General features: G+C 41.0%; 1 protein-coding gene across 1 annotated transcript in view; it reads right to left on the bottom strand.

The window, feature by feature from the left end:
• LOC308097438 (glutamate receptor-interacting protein 2-like) overlaps positions 1–23267 on the bottom strand; it is a gene marked incomplete at its 3' end in the record, with an annotated part of 107536 nt that extends 84269 nt beyond the window's left edge. Inside the window, exons 1-3 of the mRNA XM_080445196.1 lie at positions 23167–23267; positions 9341–9424; positions 3287–3422 (exon numbers count right to left, since the gene is read on the bottom strand). Coding sequence (XP_080301322.1) covers positions 3287–3422; positions 9341–9424; positions 23167–23206 — 260 coding nt within the window. The 5' untranslated portion in view covers positions 23207–23267. The remainder of the gene's footprint in view (positions 1–3286; positions 3423–9340; positions 9425–23166) is intronic.
• Positions 23268–23690: the final 423 nt, after the last annotated feature.

Below are 23690 nucleotides of genomic sequence, written 5' to 3'. Positions count from 1 at the left end.
TTGTAGATCTGCTATTTTCGGCAAAGAGGTTTAATCTTTTCTATCGATATGTTGGATTCATGTCAATGTGTGTTTTCAGACATTTAACTAAACCCTCAATAATGATACGCAGCCTGCAAGGTTAGTTCAGGCGGTATACACTCGAGAGGTTACATGCATGCTCATTACTATGTGGCTGTATACAGCGTCATGCAAGACCCATACGTCATACACTGACGTGGCAATCAGCTGTCCAATTGGGCGGGTTATTTAAGCTCACCTAAATCTACGTTCCTTCCGCTTTGTGTGTCTGGTTGTTGTCATGCGGCGTTTGCTCCCACCACCACCCCAGCACCACCAGTCGGCTATGCTATTGGTTCTGTTCCCCATGGGGGGGTTGTAATTATATATCTATCTCCCTGCTCTTAATGGTTACTGATGGTTGTCTATATTGGGCTGAGCAGGGAGACAAATGTTGCAGAGCCTGAACGGCAAAATAAAATATTACATCCACACTTGTATTCTCATTCTGTAATATTGGTTCAATCTATTCGGTTTATAATATTGGTTCAATGTATTGGTGAGTTATCTGACTGAACTTTGTAAATTTGACCGTTGGCTCCGTCTGCTCTTTTTTTCCCTCTACACCAAACCTCTTTGGCAAGAAAAATTTGCCGATCTACAAGCTCACAACGCTCGCACGTGTGTGTGTGTGTGTGTGTGTGTGTGTGTGTGTGTGTGTGTGTGTGCCGTGCGTGCGTGCGTTGGGAAAGAGGCTATAATTACATCTTGCTTAGTCATCAGCTGTCCACTGCATTTTCCTTTCACATGGCTGACATCGGGGAAAATGAGATTAATTGAATCTTAATTAAACAATCTCTAATGAAATGAGTTCGCAGAAAATAGCTACTATATCAACTACTGTAATTAGCCTCTACAATGACTTGAGCGGAGGACGAACAGAGCCGTAGTCTTTCAAAATGCTATCTGCAGCTCACAATACCAATTAATTTACCTCACCGTTTGTTGAACCCTAGTGTCCTTATTCTGAGGCGAGCGTTTGACATTTGAAAATAGCTGATCTACAAGCTCACAACGAGTTGCCCTGTAACGCATTGTGAGCTTGTAGATCAGCTATTATCGTTGAAGTGATTTGGTCAGATCGGAAAACAGGGAGCGGACTTAGTTTAGAGCCCTGGGGTACCCCTGTCAGCTAAGTATGTAAGGTTTAAAGGCAGTGTAACTGATTTTTTTTTTTTTTTTTTTAATACTGTAGTTAAAGTTCTATATTGTGATAGTAATCATTGCTACAGAGTGTTTGTTCAGTAACAGGGGTCTCCATGTAACCGCAGATCTTTAATATAAGTGGTTCTCAAACTTTTTCATGTCAAGGACCCCCAAAATGATATGTATTTGGCCGCAGACCCCATCTCAAAATGTTTTGTTCCAGCGACCCCCCAGAAGCAAAGATTTTAGTTACAAATGTTCGCTTTAAAATATGTATATATTCAAAGAAGTTTTTAAAAAATTCAAAAATAGCAGATATAGCTTGTATATCTGCTATTTTTGAATAGCCAAAGTATAAAAGTTTAAAATTATTGTGACGCTATATTAACACATTTTGCTCCCCCCCCACATTTTGCTCCCCCCCCACACTTTGCGCCCCCCCCAGGACCCCTGGGGGTCCCCGGACCCCACTTTGAGAACCAATGCTTTAATACACGGAAAATACACTTTCAGGTGGGTTGCCAATGTTATCCAATCATAAATTTAGAACCATCATTACCAGCTTAATTTTTTTCTAGTGTTTCAGTTCCAACTTTGTTTTGTATCATCACTTGCAATTTCACTTGTTTATCCTGTATCTGGTGTGAGTTCTCTCCCCTAATTGGATAACATTGGTATCCCGACATTTAAACGTATTTTTGTTTTTTGTTTAGGCTACTAAAGCGCAGTAGAGACAGCGAGACTCCTGTTATAGCTATATATATATATATATACCTACTATAGCAATGACTCAGAATACAGCGCTAATTAACACATATATTAACAAAGGAATATCACTTTACGACGTAAACCTTTAACTAAATAAACAGTGTGTGCCGGGACACGTGCGCAATTCCACATGCATTCCATTTCCTTAGGAAACGTATTCACACAGTTTGTCTTGTTGCAACATCAGTGTGTGAGGCTGGGTCACTGCATCGCCCAGCTGGGCTGATCTGATGCTACATCTGTGATCCTCTGGGTTAGGGGGAGTGTGTGTGTGTGTGTGTGTGTGTGTGTGTGTGTGTGTGTGTGTGTGTGTGTGTGTGTGTGTGTGTGTGTGTGTGTGTGTGTGTGTGTGTGTGTGTGTCTGTCTGTGTGTGTGTGTGTGTGTGTGTGTGTGTGTGTGTGTGTGTGTGTGTGTGTGTGTGTGTGTGTGTGTGTGTGTGTGTGTGTGTGTGTGTGTGTGTGTGTATACTTGTGAGGCCCGAATGTCCCCGCAAGTATAGCAGAATTTGGAGAAATAGAGAAAGGGTCGTTTTATGGTTAAAAAATGTTAGTTAGGTTTACTATTAGAAAAAGGATTCCGGTTGGGGTTAGTGTTATATTAGGATTAAAGGCATTTAGAGGTTAGTTTTAGGGGTTAGGGTTAGATTTAAAGGGATGGTTCACCCACAAAATGTATTTTTTTCTATCTATTAGTCACCCCATGGAGACTTGAATTCATGGATATTTTTTAGTTTTTGTCTCATTCCTAAATCAATAATTTGATGACCAGCGGACCGTTAGGCAGCGGTTCCGGTAGGAGACACAAAAGAGACTCTTTGTGTCTCCTACCGGAACCGCTGCCGGTCATCAAATTGTTGTCTTAGGAATGAATGCGACAAAAACAAAAATATATCCATGAATTCAAGTCTCCATGGGGTGACTAATAGATAGGAAAAAAAGTCATTTTGGGGGTGAACTATCCCTTTAAGCTTGATTTATACTTAGTTATACGCGCTGGAGTCTTGCTCCGGAAAATAGCCGATCTACAAGCGACGATCTACAAGCAACGCGATGCGTTGTGAGCTTGTAGATCTGCTATTTTTCGGCTTTAGGTTACAGTAAAAAAAATGGCAAAAACATATCGTCCATAAAACTGTCCTAAAATGTTGATGTCCTCGCAAGTATAATAATACAAACATGTGTGTGTGTGTGTGTGTGTGTGTGTGTGTGTGTGTGTGGTGGGAGAAAATAAACACGTCCAGACAGCCTGGGTGGTGGGTGGTGGGAGGGTTGCCAGGTCTGTGGCGTGTGCGTCAGAGCAGAGATATCTCACCTGGCGGCCAGCCCGCCCGGCCGGAGGTTTGACACCCTGGGCTTGCCGTCCTTGTCGGACCCCCCGGAGATGGTGAGGCCCAGGCTGCTGCCCTCCCTCTTCATCAGGTCCACGGTGGTCACCCCGCGGTACTCCTCTGGTGACACACACACACACGCACACACAAAATATTTATTTATGTCCACATAAACAGAAGTACAAGAATGCCTTGTACAAAGGAAATAAACACTGCCAGTGCAGTCAGATAATGGGAAAAAGCCAGTTACAAAGTGCATATATAAGGCAGAACATTGTTAAATACAATAATGTTGGCATACTTGTCAAACACAGCAGACAACAATCATGGGTAAAGGAAACAACGCCTCTCCAAATTGAGCGGATTCCTATAATAGCTGATATAGAGCAGTACCTGACAAGTCACACTGTCTGTCAGCGTCACTATCCAAGGGTTGACACTAACGGTTGCCATACTGCCCGGGGACAAGTAAAAACACATATTTCTACAAGTGAGGTTTACTTTCTGCTTGCGTGAAACGGCAAGTGTTTTTTTTTTTCTTTCATTCTTTCTTTTTTGAGTGTTTTTAGAGACTGGGACCACTGTCTTCTGTCAAAACTGGCCTGACAAAAAGCATCTATCAGGAAACTACGGTAGTCAGGAGTTAGATATGAATTCCTATTGAAATGAGGGGTCATACACTGCCGCCCCGTTTTCCCTTTTCTACTCTGTAAATATAGCTAACTGTATTTGTTGATGACATGTATTAATGTGTCGATATTCTATGCTTTGTTGATGAATCGAAAACATAGGACCACAATGGAAACAAGTCTCCAGGACCTTTTTTGTGTTATCCTTTTAGCCCAAACGTTTTACTCTGTGATGTTTAAACATTTCTGACTAATAAAGTATTCAATCAATAAAAAAAAACATATTGTGGACGCTTTTCAACATTACAGATATCTCTCCATAAACACACAAACATCTCTCTCTCTCTCTCTCTCTCTCTCTCTCTCTCTCTCTCTCTCTCTCTCTCTCTCTCTCTCTCTCTCTCTCTCTCTCTCTCTCTCTCTCTCTCTCTCTCTCTCTCTCTCTCTCTCTCTCTCTCTCTCTCAGCTCAAAGCGCTCTCTCTCATGCTCTCTCCCTCACTCTCTGTCTCCCACACACAATCCGTTCATGACTAAAACTCAAACTCCCAGTGTCATGACCTCAGGGCCAGCAGAAAAATGACCTTTATCTGCCCCATGGGCGAATGCTTTTGTGACCTTAGTGTCAAGTGTCAACCCCTGTTATCCGCTTGACATGCTCAGCTTATCTGAGAGGCTACAACCTGTACTCTGCACTGTCGTCAACGACGACGACAACAACAACAACAACATTCTGGTACCACCCACCTATAGAACAAACATGGGAAAATGCTCTTTCTGCTACTCTGCCATCAAAATGTGGAATGCCCTGACTCCATCCCTTAAAAAATATGCATCACTGGCTTCCTCCAAAACAGGCCTGAAGGTCCATCTTTCAGCAGACCACAAGGGGAGCTACACTTTCACATAGAAAGGAGCAGACCTACTTTGTACATAATAGTGTTTTATATTTGATTATATTGTATTTTGGTGTTATTTGTATGCTATGTTGATTAATTGAATACATAGATAGGAGCACAATGTGTTATCCTTTTATCCCAAATGTCTGACTGTACCTCGTGCCGTTTGCATTTCTGTCTAATTAAGTATTCAATCAATCAATCAATCAAAGTCTGTCTGTCTGTCTGTCTGTCTGTCTGTCTGTCTGTCTGTCTGTCTGTCTGTCTGTCTGTCTGTCTGTCTGTCTGTCTGTCTGTCTGTCTGTCTGTCTGTCTGTCTGTCTGTCTGTCTGTCTGTCTGTCTGTCTGCCTGCCTGCCTGCCTGCCTGCCTGCCTAGTTATTTGCCATGTGCCTCTTAGTTTGCTTGTATATTTCTCCTGCAACTAGCCATTATTATACTTTCTCGATTAATTGAATAACCGATAAGCAAGAATAATGTTAAATCATTCTTATTTCTTTATACAAGGAACGAATCGATGCAAAAACATAACCAACCAAGGATTAGTCTGATCTACAAGCTCAAATTAAACATGTATCTGTATTCATGTGACACTGTACAATGAACTATAAAATAGGGCCTAAATGGTTAACCCATTAAGACCTGGAACGCATCTGTGTGAACCACTTTATCCACATGTTATACTTTGGCTATTCAAAAATAGCAGATCTACAAGCTCGTAGCGCGGCACGAGTGCAGCGCTATGAGCTTGTAGATCTGCTATTTTGAAAAATCTTGAACATTTGTGCAAATATTTTAATGTATATATATTTTAAGGAACATTTGTAACTCAAATCTTTGCTTCTTGGGGTCCCTGGAACAAAATATTTTGAGATGGGGGTCTGCAGCCAAATACATATCATTTTTGGGGGTCCTTGACGTGAAAAATGTTAAAAATGTTAAAATGGACCAGATCTGCGTTCCCGGTTTTAAGTGGTTAAGCTGGGATTTCAAAGAGTTGATGGGTTTGCCTTGGGGCAGCAGCACTGGAAGAAGGCAATAATAGAGAGAAACTCAACGCACAAATTAAAAAAAGATTGACTGAAAGATGATGGCAGACTCTTGAGCACAGACTCTATGTAGGTCAATCGTGCAGTGGAGTTCAAAATGAGTTTGACCTTAAAGCCTGATATACTTATACTTAGTCGTACGATGGTGTCTCCCGCCCAAAATATAGCCGCCATTCTCGGCGTGCCAGATCATTGTACTACGACAGTGGTTCCCAAACCTATTGCCACTATGCATGTATATAAAGTTATTTAATTATGTAATGTTTTTGTCATTATCTGCCCTGTGCACCTTTTGTTTATGAAGCTTAAAAAACAAACAGAAATGTAAATTTGTATAATAAATGTTCCCATGTTCAACGACAGAATCACAATTCAATCGTTAATTGCAATTATTTGAGCGACAATTAATGGCCAATTACAATGTCATAATGGTGACAGACAGCCCTAACCCCGGTATAATTATATAGGGTTTAAAGGGATAGTTCACCCAAATTACTTATTTTCTATCAATTACACACCCCATGAAGCCTTGAATTTATGGAGATTTTTAATTTTTTTTTCCTAAGCCAATAATTTGGTGGCCGGCGGAAAGATGCTAATGTCTCGGGTAGGAGACTCAAAGTTGACACTTTGAGTCTCCTACCGGAGCCGCAGCCGGGCATAAAATTATTGGCTCAGGAATGCGACAAAAACAAAACAATCTCCATGAATGCAAGGCTTCATGGGGTGTGTAATTGATAGAAAATACGTCATTTTGAGGATGAACTATACCTTTAAGTGAACTCCTATGGCTAGGTGTCTGTGGTGCCATCAAACACATTTGTCTTGGACTCATTGTGTCTTTGTAGACAGGTTGTGTTGTGGTGTTGTGCTGTGCTGTTAACCCATTGAGACCGGGAACGCATCTGTGTCATTTTTACATTTCTTTGGGCTATTCAAAAATAGCAGATATACAAGCTCATAGCGCGGCACCAAGTGCCGCGCTATGAGCTTGTATATCTGCTATTTTTTTTAAATCGTGAAAATGTGTGCAAATCTTTGAATCCTATGTTTTCTAAAGCGAACAATTGTAACTCAAATCTGTGCTTCTGGGGTCCCTGGAACAAAATATTTTGAGATGGGGGTCCAAATACATATCATTTTGGGTGGTCCTTGACATGAAAAAGTTTGAGAACCACTGATTATAGCAACATACGTTTTTTCAAAAAAACTGTTAGACATTTTGTAGAATCCCCCAGAAGCAAAGATTGGAGTCACACATTTTCACGATTAAAAAAAAAAATAGCAGATCCACAAGCTCAGAGCGCGGCACTCGAGCTTGTATATCTGCTATTTTTGAAAACGCCAAAATAAATCTAAAAATGGCACAGATGCGTTCCCGGTTCTAACGCGTTAAGTCATGCTAAGTGAAGTTCACCGAGGCAGACCAGACCCAGTGTTGTGCTTTAGTACCAATGACAGGTCTGCTGCACACACACTTTTTTCCCCTTATCTAAGCATTTATGAGATCATCTGAACGGCCCAGCGCTACATCGGGCCAAACAAAAGAAGACGTGCCTGATGTCTCCATGCAATGTCACGCACACAAACCAAGCATAAACGCAAGAATGGCTTTCTCATTCTTTTTTACTGTTGACAAATAAGTACGGTAAATAGGACTCTGCAACAGCGTGATATGCAGCCTAAGGTATGGTACAGTGATGGATGAAAGGCGACTCCTCTCCCTCCTGGCTCCCAAAGTGTGGAACACACACTCCCCCCATTGCAGTTCAGAACTGCATACTCACTCCTCATTTTCCACCGTAGCCTGAAGACTCTAACCTCTTCAGACGGTAACCCGGAACGCTCGCCCCAAAACACACTCGCCCCCATTTGTTTCCGCAGACCGAGTTTTAATGAGGTTACGTTTAGGAGTTAGGTTTAGGCATATTTTTACTGAGGTTACGTTTAGGAATAAGGTTAGGTTTAGGCATAGTTTTACTGAGGTAACGTTTAGGAATAAGGTTAGGTTTAGACATAGTTTTAATGAGGTTACGTTTAGGAATAAGGTTAGGTTTAGGCATAGTTTTACTGAGGTAACGTTTAGGAATAAGGTTAGGTTTAGCCATAGTTTTACTGAGGTTACGTTTAGGAATAAGGTTAGGTTTAGACATAGTTTTACTGAGGTTACGTTTAGGAATAAGGTTAGGTTTAGACATAGTTTTAATGAGGTTACGTTTAGGAGTTAGGTTTAGGCATATTTTTACTGAGGTTACGTTTAGGAATAAGGTTAGGTTTAGGCATAGTTTTACTGAGGTAACGTTTAGGAATAAGGTTAGGTTTAGCCATAGTTTTACTGTGGTTACGTTTAGGAATAAGGTTAGGTTTAGACATAGTATTACTGAGGTTACGTTTACGAATACTGGTGGCAACAGTTCCGCGGTCGCCGGATTCGGCCAGGGGCGAGCGTGTTTTGAGGCGAGCGTTCTTCAGATTCTACCTCACCCCCTAGTACCTCACTCTCCTTGTATCTCTTCTTCTGACCTTTTTGATAAATGCTGATGTACCAGCAGGCGTACAGAGCACATAAACGCAAGGTGTGCGCGACACGCGGAAAGATGCGCAAGACCATCAAAACCACGCCATTCCCATTGAAAAGCATTGGCAGAATCCGCCCCCTATAAGTAGAACAAAAGTGCGGTGTGGCCGTGCCCTCAGATTAGTTTTTTTCGACAATGTTATTTGCTAGACCTGTGTGCTATGTGTGGTATGCTATAGGTTCCTTGTTTACCTATAGCATACATGGGCAACTGGCGGCCCGGGGGCCACATGCGGCCCCCACCTTCACTTGATGTCAGCTGTTACAATTCCAAACATGCAAACATGAGCCGCTTTAATTACTTCAGTCTATATTAGTAGCTTAATGACTAGTATTACAATTCTATTGTCTTTTTTATGTCCAATGTATCTGTATTTAAGTTCATAAAGTTGACATAAGTATAACTAAATGCATTTGAAATTAAATACAAATGTAACTTTTCAGGATTCCAATTCAAAAATACCCCCAAAAAATAGCAAATAGCAAAAATAGCAGATCTACAAGCTCAAAACGTGCAAGCTTGAAGATCGGCTATTTTTGCTACTTTTGTGTGACATACAGTAGAATGACAAAGTACGGCATTCATTTACGAAAAAAAGTTAAAATACAGAGATAAGAGGTGTCAGCCCAAAAGTATTATGCAATGTGGCCCTCTGGAGTGAGTGTGGAAATATAGTGGCCCTCTACAGCACATCATCAAAGTTGCATCACCCCTGACCTATAGTATCCTATAGTTTCTTTCAGGCACTACAATGTTCTCTCTGCACTCTACTTTATGTGGCTATTTACCTTGTTTGTTGACTAGAGTTCACACTTACTCTGTTGACTCTGATCACACACACTTTAGCTTCTGTTAAACGCCTACATTGTAAACAGTAAATAGTACCTGAAAGGCTGCGTCTCTGCGACGAATGCGAGTGGTCCGCATTCCCCGAATCCTTGCCCCCTCCCTTCGAGTACGGCCCGTCATCTGAGGAGAAAGCAGTGGGACATGTTGAGACATTTTACAAGTACTGTACTTAAGTACAATTTTGAGGTACTTTTACTTTACTGGAGTATTTCCAATTGTCTATTCTTTTACTTCTACTTCACTACATCTCAGAGGCAAATATTGTACTTTACTCCACTACAATTATTTGAAAACTTTAGCTACTAGTTACCTTGCAGATATAAATTATTACGTTATAAAACATACATTAACCACTTTAGTCCTATTTTAAACCTAGGCTATTTGAAAATAGCCGATCTACAAGCTCACAACGCGATGCGACGCGTTGTGAGCTTGTAGATCTGCTATTTTTAGTACTTTTACTTTTGGTACTAACACATTGACTGCCAGAGTTTATTCATAATGTATTTTTTTTATTTTGTAATTTTTCATTCAAATAAATTCTATGATTATAGTGTTAAGCACATACGACAGTTCCACCAGTAGAGAGCAGCAAATCCACACATTGATCACCTCGCTCGCCCCCTCCCAAACAGGCCCACGTCATATCCGGTCATTCACAGGATGTGACGTTTTCGACAATCCCTGGCCCGCTGATCGGCCTGAAAACGATGTGATACACTACGACGATGACTGTTAGTCACCCGGACCAAAGAAAATAGAAGTTGAGCTGTCCGTTCGTTTTTTATACCGTGTGAAAAACAGTGTTTTTCCTTATTCTGGCCGAAAATCAATGTGACCCGGAAATGAATTATTTTTTTTACATCCGGCTCCGGGTGAGTGTGACGTAAGTGGAAAACGAAAGTGTTGATGAGAAATAAACAGGACCGTGCGATCACAGATTAAACAATGAAAATTCAAAAGAACGCATCAATGCGTTCTTTGGAATCCTGGCACTCAAGCGATGGATTTGAAAGAACGCATCGATGCGATCTTGGCACTGTATGTGTTAAGTACATTTTGATACCAATACTTTTGTAGTTTTGCTTAAGTAAATTTTGAATTCCGGACTTTTACTTGTAAGGGCACGCTCTCACCGCACTTTTATTTTACCTCTGGGGCAGAATCTGCCAATGCATTGTCAATGTAAATGCGTGTATTCACGCAAAAGCGGGTCTTTCCGCTTGTCGCGCAGACCTTGCGTTTATCTGCTCTACACGACTTGTCCATTTGAAGCAGAAAACTGCTGGAGGCAGAAGCTGATTTTCCCCCTCTGTCCAATCGGGTGAGTGGAAGGTGGACCGTCCCAAGACTCAGGAAGCACCATGGTGCTCAAGGCAGCAGGCGGTGCAGGCTACGGGGAGGGTCCTGAAAGTGAGTGACAGGCGCGTCACTCAAGTTTTTTAGAATCCGCTGGCTGCAAAAAACTGTGGCCGCGCACAACCTGCGTTTAACAGCGGCAAGACAACTTTTGGTGAGAGCGCGCCCTAACAGAGTATTTCTACATTGCAGCATTGATATTTTTACTAAGGTAAAACATTTGAGTACTATTTCCACCACTGCATTTTAGGATGCTTGCATTCTAAATGGCATGTAGGGAATCTGTGCAGCAGAGCGAGGGCTAAGATGACTCCTCACATTATCAATTCACACACTGTGACAGCCAGCTGCCACTGGCTACTTGAATGCTTTGAACTCCACCTCTGGCATGAGGATTCAGGGAGGGGAAAACAGCACTAAAAGTCCACATCTACAACCGTTAGGCATTAGCCAGTGGTGGGAAAAGTACTAAATTGTTTTACTTAAGTAAAAGTATCAATACCATCATGTAGAAATACTCTGTTAGGGCGCGCTCCCACCAAGAGTTGGCTGGCCGCTGTTAAACGCAGGTTGTGCGCGGCCAAAGTTTTTTGCAGCCAGCGGATTCTAAAAAACGGGAGTGTCGCGCCTGTCACTCACTTTCAGGAGCCTCCCCGTAGCACCGCCTGTGCCTGCTGCCTTGAGCACCATGTTGCTTCCTGAGTCTTGAGACGGTCCGCCTTCGACTCACCCGATTGGACAGAGGGAGAAAATCAGCGCCTGCCTCCAGCAGTTTTATGCTTAGTCGCGGAGAGCAGATAAACGCAAGGTCTGCGCGACTAGCGGAAAAATCTGCTCTTGCGTGAATCAACGCATTTGCATTGACAATGCATTGGCAGATTCTGCAAACAGCGGCCAGCCAACTCTTGGTGGGGCGCGCTCCCACCGCATTTATTTGACCTCTGGGGCGGAATCTGCCAATGCTTTGTCAATGCAAATGCATGGATTCATGGTCTTGCGCATTTTTTCCAAGAATCCACGCATTTACATTGACAAAGCATTGGCAGATTCCACCCCAGAGGTAAAATAAAAGTGCGGTGGGACCGTGCCCGAACAAGTAAAAGTCCGGAATTCAAAATTTATTTGAGTAAAAGTACAAAAGTATTGGTATCAAAATTTACTTTAAGTACCAAAAGTAGAAAGTACCAAATGTATAAAATGTAAAAAAAAATCTTTTGAAAATAGCAGATCTACTAGCTCACAATGCGTAAAGTTTTAAAATAACTGTAGTGGAGTAAAAGCACAATATTTGCCTCTGAGATGTAGTGGAGTAGAAGTAAAAGTATAGAACATTGGAAATACTCCGGTAAAGTAGAAATACTGTAAAATTGTAACCCATTTTGGACGGAAACCCCTATTTGTAACTATACCTTTCAGGACGGGAACCCCTTTTGGGGGTGTTGTCATTTTTGAATAAATATTTGAAGTTTTTCAGAAAACAGGATTTAGAAGGCATTTTTTAGAATCGGCCTCAGGTCTAAATGGGCTAAGTACAGTACTTGAGTAAATGTACTTAATTACTTTATACCACTGCTGGCTACTTGAATGCTTTGAACTCCACCTCTGGCATGGGGATTCAGGCAGGGAAAACAGCACTAAAAATCCACATCTAACAACCGTTAGACATTAGCTTGTAGCCAGTAGTCATTAACAAAACCCAGAACGATCAAGTCTGAATTCTGGACCTTGGAGGTCACTTCTGTTTACAAGACAATCCCTGTAAGGCGTTCCAGAAATGTAAATAGCTTCCTCCTTGGTCCGAGGCGAAGAGCCTCCAAAAACGATTAATTTAACACATGAGTACGTTTGCAAGCAGCTTGATGTATGCGAATGCTAAAGCGCAGCAATCTTCCTCGAGGAGCAGCGTGAGGTTAATGGGGCTGTTCGGGCATGGGGAGAAAAATAATCACGTTCGGTCGTTTTGCAGCAGTTGTCACTGAAAAAAACAGTGGTGGAAAGTAACTGAGTACATTTACTTAAGTACCGTACTACGTACTCCAATTTTCAGTACTTTTACTTCTACTCCATTTCATCTCAGAGTCAAATATTGTACTTTTTACTCCACTACAATTATTAGAAAACTAGTTATACTTTGTAGGTTTTGATTATTGTTACAAAACGTACATTAACCACTTCAGTCCTATATACATTTTGGGCCATTTGAAAATAGCCGATCTACAAGCTCACAATGCGAGCTGAAGTAAATTTTGAATTCTGGACTTTAACTTTTACAATTTCTACATATTGCAGTATTGATATTTTATTTGAGTAAAACATGCGAATACTTTTTCCAACACTGCTGACCAGGGAATGTTCTGCTCTACGGGGAAAATCCCAACAGTGAGGAGCATTTCTGACAGTGCTGACTGCCGGGCCCCATACGTCCATAGCGCTCAGAGCCTATACTGTAGCTCTGGCCAATGTGAATACAGCCACGCTAGAGCCCGACCCATGCCAGATTTTTGGGTGCGATGCCGGACACGATTTCGGAGAGTCCTAGCCTGCACAGATTACCGATGTTTTGACCGATATTTTGCATAAAAGTGCTGTTTTCTAATACACTTCAAAAACTCTGATTAAAGAACATTTAACTTATATGCAAAAAAATAATAAGCACAAATAATAACTTAATAAGTTAAAGCCCTATTCAAAAAGTTTCAAAAATAGCCAATCCACATAGCCGATCAGCGAAAATTCAGCATAGCGATAGTTCACGTAGGCATGGAAGGCAGGAGGTTTATATGCTACGTTCACTCTCGTTCATGTATTTGGGGCGCGGACCCCCATCTCAAAACATTTAGTTCCAGGAACCCCCAGAAGCAAATAAAGATTTGAGTTAAAGATGTTTGCTTTAGAAATATGTATATTCAAAGATTTGCACACATTTTCACGATTAAAAAAAAATAGCAGATCTACAAGCTCATAGCGCGGCACTCTGTGCTGCGCTGAGCTTGTATATCTGCTATTTTTGAATAGCCAAAGTAAAAGTACAAAAGTATTGGCATCATTAATCATCATTGCCGGTTGTACAGCTGTTACGTTTTAAAATTCCCTCCACCTCCCTGGCCTCCTCCCTGTGGCATTTAGTTGGCATTTAGTTCATGTTGTTAATAGGATGATTCTGTGGATTGTTCTGTGGTTCTATGGATTGTACTATGACTATTATGTGGTATTTTAATTATGCATTGAAGGTTCAATGTTATGTTCATATAAAACTGTATTTTATGCTCTGCTCTGGGGGGTTTGTGATCTCAGATTCTGTGTCCTGCTTGCGCAGGTTATCTGTAATATCACATGAGCAGAGTCACACCGCCCAACTGAATGCAATATCATTGCAGTAAATGGTTAATATTGCAGTAAATGGTTATATGCAATACATGGTAAATGGTTAATAAATGGTAATGTTTAATCCTGAGCTGAAGTGTCTAAATCAGGGGTCTTCAACGTTATTCAGGCCAAGGACCCCTTAGCTGAGAGAAAGATGAAGCAGGGACCCCCACTACATATTGTATAAAGCTGTGTCGCAGATTAAACCTTTTCATAGATTTCATAGATAGCTTCATAGACTTGTTTTACAGCACTATCATCAATGTTGTACAAATTAATGTTTTTTGATAGTTTTTTTATACACTAGCTTCTCTATTAATTCATGTTAATGTATAATTATCAGACATTTAACCACTTAACCAAGCCTCAATACTAAACTTGACCGTTGGCTCTGTACTTGGTTATCTTTTTTCCCTCTACAACAAACCTCTTTGCCAAAAATAGCAGATCGACAAGCTCACAACGCGCGAGGTGTTGTGAGCTTGTCGATCTGCTATTTTTGGCTGATGTTCCCCTCACTCCCCTCAGAATCCCACAAAGATTTGGAGGACCCCCTGTACTAACTCTGAGGACCCCCTAGGGGTCACGGACCCCCTGTTGAAGTCCCCTGGTCTAAATGAATAGACGCTATATGTAATTTTTTTTTAAAGGTCTCCTATAACGACATGCCCAAAATAGGAGCGCCAGGTTGAAACTATATACAAATCAGGACACATGGGATGCATAAATCGTCCAAATCATCGTCCAAATCGTCAAATATCGGCCAAGCTGACATATGGGTCTGGCTCTGAGCCACACAAAGACGTCAGCAGTCGTAGGGAGGAGGGATCTGACTTGGCACTTCTCTAATAATCCCGTACATGTGGGGGAATAACCTTTTCAAATGGCCGGCACACAGATTCAAACATCCTATATTTCACACTACCAGCCCCCTCTCTCTCTCTGTACGGAGGAAAGGCCATATTTCTGCCTTACGGCATCACAATATGAAATCATAACTGCTCATAGATCTATTGGCTCAACCGATGCAATGGAGGAAGCTATTATCTCTAGATGTGCTGCGTTCAGCCCTGTGTGTGTGTGTGTGTGTGTGTGTGTGTGTGTGTGTGTGTGTGTGTGTGTGTGTGTGTGTGTGTGTGTGTGTGTGTGTGTGTGTGTGTGTGTGTGTGTGTGTGTGTGTGTGTGTGTGTGTGCGTGTGCGTGTGCGTGTTTGTGTTACTATACTTGTGAGTACCAAGGCAGATCAATGTCATATTTCTTGTGCACGCAACCAGCAGGCCAAAGACGCCAATTCCTGGATATCTTTCAAATCGGTCAACGACAACTGTCATTTTTGGTGAATTAATGACGGCAGAACAATTGCCCCTCCTGACATGGGATCAGTGTTGATTTCGTCGACTAAAACTATGACTCAAAATGTTTTTCACTGACGAAAACTAAATAAAAACTAAGCTATGATTACAAATATATTGACAATTTTGGCAACAAATAAAAACTAGACTAGAATTTTATGTTTGGTTGCGTGTGGGTGTTGTGCTCTGAAAATAGCAGATCTACAAGCTTGTAGATCTGCTATTTTCAGCATGCAACCAAGTGTAAAATCAGCCATTACGACGCCATCAAGGCACGGCCAAAATACATTTTAGTCCACTAAATCAACTGTAGATTTAGTCGACTAAAACTAGACAAAAAGTTAAACATTTCAGGTGACTAAAATATGACAAAAACTAAATGGAATTTTATTCAAAAGACTATGACTAAATCAAAATGTGCTGTCAAAATCAACACTGCATGGGATGTACCTGCAGGCTGTACTAGTCAATCGCAGGCATATGCAATACGCCGGCACGAGCCAAGGCTCCCCACTGACATGTCAACTACGTTTCAAATACCACCGCCGAATACATATTCATTTGGGGGTCCTTGACATGAACATGTTTGAGGACCACTGCCAGTGGTTCTCAAAGTGGGGTCCAGGCCAGGGACCCACCATGGGTCCTTGAGGGGGTTCCAGGGGGTCCCCAGCAAAATGAGGAACAGTTTAACCACTTAACCCTTTGAGACCTGGAACGCATCTGTGTCACTTTAGATTTCTCGGGCTATTCAAAAATAGCAGATATACAAGCTCATAGCGCGGCACCGAGTGCCGCGCTATGAGCTTGTAGATCTGCTATTTTTGAAAAATCTTGAAAAAATATTTTTTCAAAAAAACTGTTAGAAAAACAAAAAACTGTTAGGATTTAGAAAACATTTTTAAGAATCGCCTCAGGTCTTAAGCACTATTTAAAGAAACATTGCAAAAATAGCTGATCTACAAGCTGCACTGCGACATGTTGTGTGAGCTTGTGGATTTGGTATTATGGGCTATTTCTGAAGCTTTATGACATGCTCAAAATAGGGATGCCAGGTTGAAAGATGTTCATTTCATTATAATTTCACCAGCTACGGTATAAGGTAATCCAATGACTCTCTCTACAGTATAGACAGTTGTGAAATTCTGTATTTAATCTACAGTAGCAACAGATATTTTCTCATATGGGGGTCCCTGGCACCTGATCTTTTCAATTGGTGGGTCCCCCGCGGCTTAATACGGATCAATTTGAAGGTCCTTGACATGAAAATGCTTGAGAACCATACAGTACCTCCACCAAGAACATGGAGTCACAAAGACACAGTGAGGCGTTTCACGCAGAGATATCTTCCCCACAGTGGTGGAAAGTAACCAAGTATATTTACTCAGGTATATTTACTCCTTGAAATTAAAAGGTTTGAGAACCACTGTGCTACACTAAATGGAACAGAGCCTTCATTAGTATCATTGGTAGCACCTGTGAAGGAAGTAGGGAAGTAGGTAGGACCTATGTACAATTTTGAGGTATTTTTTACTTTACTGGAGTATTTCCAATTTTCTACAAGCTCACAACACGTTGTGACACGACACGTTCTGAGCTTTTAGATCAGCTAATTTCGCCAAAGAGATTTAGAAAAATAGAAGTACATATATATATAGGGTTTATGTGATTACTCTCAGCATTTAAGATGCGGAAATTGCGATGTTTTTGTCTATAAGTGTACATAATGTATATGAGTGATCTTGGCGTTTGTGCAGTATCCTATCTCCAAACCGGTTCTATGTGTAGTGATGATGTGAGCGGACAGATGGGTGGGAGGCTGGAAGGCATCGGATGCAATGCGTTCACATCAGCTTTCTACATCTGTTCACATCACCGTTCACATCAGCTTTCTACATCTGTTCACATCACCGTTCACATCAGCTTTCTACATCTGTTCTGTGGAATATAATATACGGTCCTTATAAAACCTGACAGGCAGGAAGGCTTTGTCAAACATTGTTTGACCTGTAACCTTTGGTCAAGGCCTGGAGCAATAAAAAGCGCATAGCTGCACGGCACGGCCCGGCAGTGTCTTGGAAGGTAGAGCAGTTGCTTGGGAAACGGAAGGATCCCGGGTTTGATCCCCGCCCGGCTCCAGTGGTGGTAAACGTACTCACGTTTCTTACTTAAGTAAAAGTATCAATACTGCAATGTAGAAATACTCTGTTACAAGTAAAAGTCCGGAATTCAAAATGTACTCGAGTAAAAGTACAAAAGTATTGGCATCAAAATGTACTTTAAGTACCAAAAGTAAAAGTACTCATTATGCAGTATGTCCCATTCCAATTTTTTCAAATGTATACAAATCTTTTGAAAATAGCAGATCTACAAGCCCACAATGCGTCGCATCTCGACGCATTGTGGGCTTGTAGATCTGCTATTTTCGAATGGCCGAAATATATAGGGCTGAAGTGGTTAGTGCATGTTTTGTAATAATAATCTAAATATAAGTAACTAAAGTAAAATAAGTAACTAGTAACTAAAGGTTTCAAATAACTGTAGTGGAGTAAAAGTGCAATATCTGAGATGTAGTGGAGTAGAAGTAAAAGTACAGAAAATTGGAAATACTCCAGTAAAGTAAAAAATACCTCACAATTGTACTTAAGTACAGTACTTGAGTAAATGCTACTTTCCACCACTGACTGCTCACGATGAGCAGGTTGGTGCCTTGGTTCCGTTTTATAGGAAGGAAGAATGAAGAAAGAAAGAAGGGAGGGAAGAAGGACGGATGGAGGGAAAAAAAGAAAGGGGGCGAAGCATAATGGGTTTTCATTTGTAAATATATGGACATAAAGAATATGCACATATATGCATGCTATGATAATTCACAACCTTTGATTCACATCCTTGTATGCTGTACACAAGCTTTGGGGCACAAACACACACTCACACTCACACTCACACTCACACACACACACACACACACACACACACACACACACACACACACACACACACACAAACACACGTACGTACACCCACCCACACGCATACACACACACACGCACGAACGCACATACACACAGCGGGTGACACATCAAAGGGCTGTTAAGGTTGGGCAAAAGCAACGTAATGGCACACTTCCTGGGGGTTGTATGACAAGTCCAGCAGCTGTCATGGCAGTCAAGAGGAGGCATGGCTGGCTGCGGGTCACGCTGCAGCGGAGCCAGAACACAGCACACCAGTACACACGTCACTGTATATTGCCACTAGGCCTGAGCTACATGACTTCAGTTCAGCAGACTCTGTGCGTTAACTGGGAGCCAAGACAAGACTACATACAAAGACAGACGGCACAACTGGCTTGCAGTGTCAGTGTGACGTAGGTGGTCGCCACTTTAAGACAATGGTGGACAAAGTACTAATTCTTAAAAATGTTTTATAAATCCTAATAGTAAAAAAAATAAAAAAATAATAGCAGATCTGCAAGCTCATGGCGCAGCACTGTATATCTGCTATTTTTGAATAGCCAAAGAAATCTTAAGTGACACAGATGCGTTCCAGGTCTTAATGGGTTAAGTACAATTTTGAGGTATTTTTTACTTTACTAACTAGAGGACTTAAGATTTTCAATAATTTTACTTCTACTCCAGCATATCTCAGTGGCAAATATTGTACTTGTACTCCACTTTGACTACAATTATTCAAAATTTGAGTTACTGGTTACTTTGCAGATTTTGAATATTATTTAAAAAAAAACACTTATTACTATACTATATTGTATTTGAAACTAGCCGATATACAAGTTCACAGCATGTCGCTTTTCCGCTTATACATTTGAAAACTTGGGACCTTCTGCATAATGAGTACTTTAAGTACGTTTTGATGCCAATACTTTTGTACTTTTACTCAAGTAAATTTTTAATATTGAACTTTTACTTGTAAACAGACAATTTTTACATTGTGGTATTGATACTTTTACTTAAAGGAGAATTTTGGACTAAAGTTTTCTTACCTTTTCTATGACGTTATGATATCTTAGGATGAATGGTACAGTAGAAAAATTTCATAACTCCACCCCCGAGCCCAAAAATAAAAAAATAAAAAAATAAAAAACAGAAGTCTCGCTAGACGAGATTGAAATCTCGAAATTTCAATCTCGTCTAGCGAGACTTCTGTTTTTTTTTCTTTTCTTTTTTTTGGTTGCATAGTGTTCTGTCACTATGAACGTCAGATCTCACAAAAAAAAAGGAAAAAAAAAGCTATTAAAATATGTGATCTAACCTAAGGCCTATCCGCGCACCTTTTAAGCTGTGGCGTCTCAGGGGTGGAGTTATGACATTTTTCTACTGTACCATTCATCCTAAGATATCATAACGTCATAGAAAAGGTAAGAAAACTTTAGTCCAAAATTCTCCTTTAAGTAAAAAATGTGTGTAGTTCTTACACCACTGCGTAACTGTAGCCAAGACAAAATAAAAAGAAAGGCGGCCTTTACCTCCAGTATCAGAGTGACGTAGGTGGTCTCCCCATTATCCCAGTGGTCCTCGACCTTTTCAGGCCCTGACCCCCCAAAACAATCCTATTTAGAACTGGGGACCCCCCACCCTGACAAGCACTTGGAATTGTAGGAGTTGAGGCATTACATTTAGTTTGAATCGGTTCCACAGATAAATGTTGTGAAAATAGCAAATCTACAAGCTCACAACGCATCACGTGAGCTTGCTTGTAGATCTGCTATTTTCTAAATGTTTGCCTTTCTTATATTATGCAATTTGGCCAATGTTTGACCAGTTTTTATAGTATAGTTTGTTGATTACTTTTGATGCAGTAATGGTCTTTCTTTATTTTCTTTCTTTCTTTTTTGAGGAATCAAAAAGGTCTTCAAAGTCCTTAAATTGTCATCTGGGACCCCCCCCAAAAAAATCATGTGGGGACCCCCCTGGGGGTCCCGACCCACAGGTGGAGAACCACTGACATAGGTGGTCGCCCCTTTAGGAGACAGTAAGAAGGTTGGAGTCTATTAATCCCAATGGGAGCGTGAACGTGAACACAGCTAATGAACCATTCTGTAGCCCCATGGTCACTGGACTAAATATCCAACAAAACAATTGAGGAGAAAATCGACTTGTTATCGACCTTTCTTTGTCCCACCGCGCATATACCTAGGCCTGGCACAATTGTTACATAATCGTCTAATCGCAATTATTTGAGATAGTCGCAATTATTTTTGTCATAATCGTCATAATCGTTTCCATGTTGAGAAATGTTCATACATGGAAAAAAGCAGAAATAGCTGGTCTGCAAGCTTCCGCGGCCAAATACATATCATTTTGGGGGGTCCATGACATGGAAAAGTTGGAGCACCACTGATATAGCAACATACTGTTAGGATTTAGAAAACATTTTTAGATATGTGGACCACCATCTCAAAATATTTTGTTCCAGGGACCCCCCAGAAGGAAAGATTTGAGTTACAAATGTTGTAAAAATATATATATATTGATTTGTAAAAAAGAAATAAAGATTTTTTTTAAATAGCAGATCTACAAGCTCACATAGCGCTGTGATCTTGTAGATCTGCTATTTATACCATTATCACTGAATAAATACTACTGAATGAATACTACTGTATTAATACTAGGCTACTGTATGAATACTACTGTACCATTATCACTGAATGAATACTACTGTATGAATACTACTGTAGCATCAAGCAGTCCTCCAGCCATACTGCTCCAGCTTATAAAATAACCCCCAGTGACCCTAAAGACAGTTGATCATTCATCCATGGCAGCAGCTATCAATTATTATTTTCCAAGTGATTATTCTATTCATTAGTTTGTGGATTCATTGAATCATAATTGAATATATTATAGCCATTGAATAATCCATTCAATCAATTGTAATGATTAACTGTTTCAACCCTACATTGATGCGAATAATAAACTGTGATTATTCTATTCATTAGTTTGTGGATTCATTGAATCATCATTGAATATATTATAGCCATTGAATAATTCATTCAATCAATTGTAATGATTAACTGTTGCAACCCTACATTGATGCGAATAATAAACTGTCCTCTCAATTAAATCAGTGTTTTTTGTGAGATCTGGACCACTAGCATATATTTTCAACAATCTTCAAGGACCACCCCACCCCACCTTCCCACAACAATATATATATTTTTTTTTTGTACCAATATTTAAAATCTTAAAGTGTGTGTCTTAAAGCCGTATTTATACTTAGTTGCACACCAGTGTAGCACACCAAGAACAGCGCGTTGTGGGCTTGTAGATCGGCTATACTTTCGGATCATGACACCACGTGCAACCAAGTACATTAAGCCCTTAACAATCATTAATTAATTTCAGCTTTTTTTCTATTAGTCTATTAGTTCAAAAGTGTTCTTAAATTTACTTATGAAATAGTATTTCAACTTATTTTGTGATACATTTAACAAAGGCACAATATAAATATTTTAAACGTTTTAAGACATTTTATCATGGACCACCGGTAATTAGTTACGTCATGGACCACGAACCACCAATAATAGCATTGATTCTTGTCTTTGTCTTTAAAGAGGAAGTATTCAAATGAAACCATCCGAGTCTTAGAGACCAGAATTGATTGACTAAAATGTAAAGGCTCCATACTCACAAAAAAATCTAACGAGTCAATTAACTCCTAATTGTATTTAGGGCCATACGCCGTACGCTGGCCCTGCTCTCGGAGCCAATCAGAATGTAGGTTAAGCGCGGGGGCAGCGTGCCGTGCTGCTGACAATGGCAATGAAATCATAAATCTATTTTCAGATGTCAAATATTATTTATAAACACGGCTTCGCCACCAGACCCAGTTAGCATTACTGTCTCCGTCTCTCGCTGCCCCACTTTCACATACTGTAGCAAAGACGACGGCATGCCAGAACGGCATGGTGCAAAGAGTCAAGTGACACACAAGTCCCCTTGCACTCGTATTGCAGCAGTAATGTGCGCGTAACGATGCTTTACGTCGCAATGCTTTAAGCAAAGAGTGATTATTTATGAATCAAGCGCATAAAAAGCACTCAATCTACGATGTGGTCAAAATTAATAGTGATTGAAATTGAGACTAGTCCACAGTCACAGGAGGAGGAGAAGGAATTTGTAAGTTGAAGTAGGCGACAGATTAACCACTTGAAGCCTGAGCGTACCTATTCTGGGCATGCCGACATTCGGCGAAAATAGCCGATCTACAAGCTCACAACGCGTCGCAGAGCGACGCGTTGTGAGCTTGTAGATCTGCTATTTTCTAAGAGATTCGGTGCATGGAGAGAGACAGAGGGGGCCAAGTACAGACAGACCACTGGGAGACATGCCGGTCAACGTTAAGGGTTTTCAAGTGTTTAAAGGAGTAGTTCACCCAAAAAATTACTTATTTTCTATCAATTACACACCCCATGATGCCTTATGAAACCTTGAATTCATGGAGATTTTTTTGTTTCCTACTGTCTCCTATTGACCGATGACCCGGTCATCAAATTATTGGCTCAGGAATGCGTCCAAAACAATCTCCATAAATTCAAGGTTTCATGGGGTGTGTAATTGATGGAAAATAAGTCATGTTTTTGAGTGAACTACACCTTTAAGAGTTTAAGTGGTTACGGTGCTTTTTTTTAGGTCACAGGTTCTGCGAGAAGCCACGGACCACCACACAGACCACCTCCGGTTTCAGGTCCACTAACAACACGGACCACCTCCGCTTTCAGGTCCACTAGTAACAACACGGCACGGCGCTCAGTTGCCGCTGGGGTCTTACCGATGCTGTTCTTGGTGTCCCTCCTCAGACCACACAGCATGGCTGTCGTCTCGTATGAACATCCACCTTGGGGAGGAAGTAACCTTGTTGATCTTCCACTTGTGGGGATTAAGTGGAGAACTGGAGAAGAAGAAGAACTCCCCACCCCCCCCCCCAACCCCACTCCTTGGGGAGAAAAGAAGCAAGTGTGTATTCCCAAGAGGCAGCTGTGTCTTCTTCACCCGCTTAAATAAGAAACACCATCTTTCGGCTTCTTCATTCCTTACGTCCAAAAGTCCAGCAGTACTGCCTTGACATCCAGCACCCAGTGAGGTCACTCTTATAACAGATCAGATCATATTTGATTCCAGCAGATAGAGGACCCCCTCGAGTTGAACTTAGAAAGATTTTTTTCCCCCTTCAAATATCCCTTCACCCCTCTTGGTAAATGCCACACTGCTAAGCAGCTCTTATCTGGTCGTAGAAGGGTTGTGTTCCTCTCTGAATAACCCTCAGAGATCAGGTTTTTTTTATAGCGATAAAAG

Source organism: Gymnoscopelus braueri, assembly GCF_963280865.1.
Source record: "Gymnoscopelus braueri genome assembly, chromosome: 12".
NCBI lineage: Eukaryota > Metazoa > Chordata > Actinopteri > Myctophiformes > Myctophidae > Gymnoscopelus > Gymnoscopelus braueri.
This window is presented reverse-complemented; position numbering and strand designations above follow the sequence as displayed.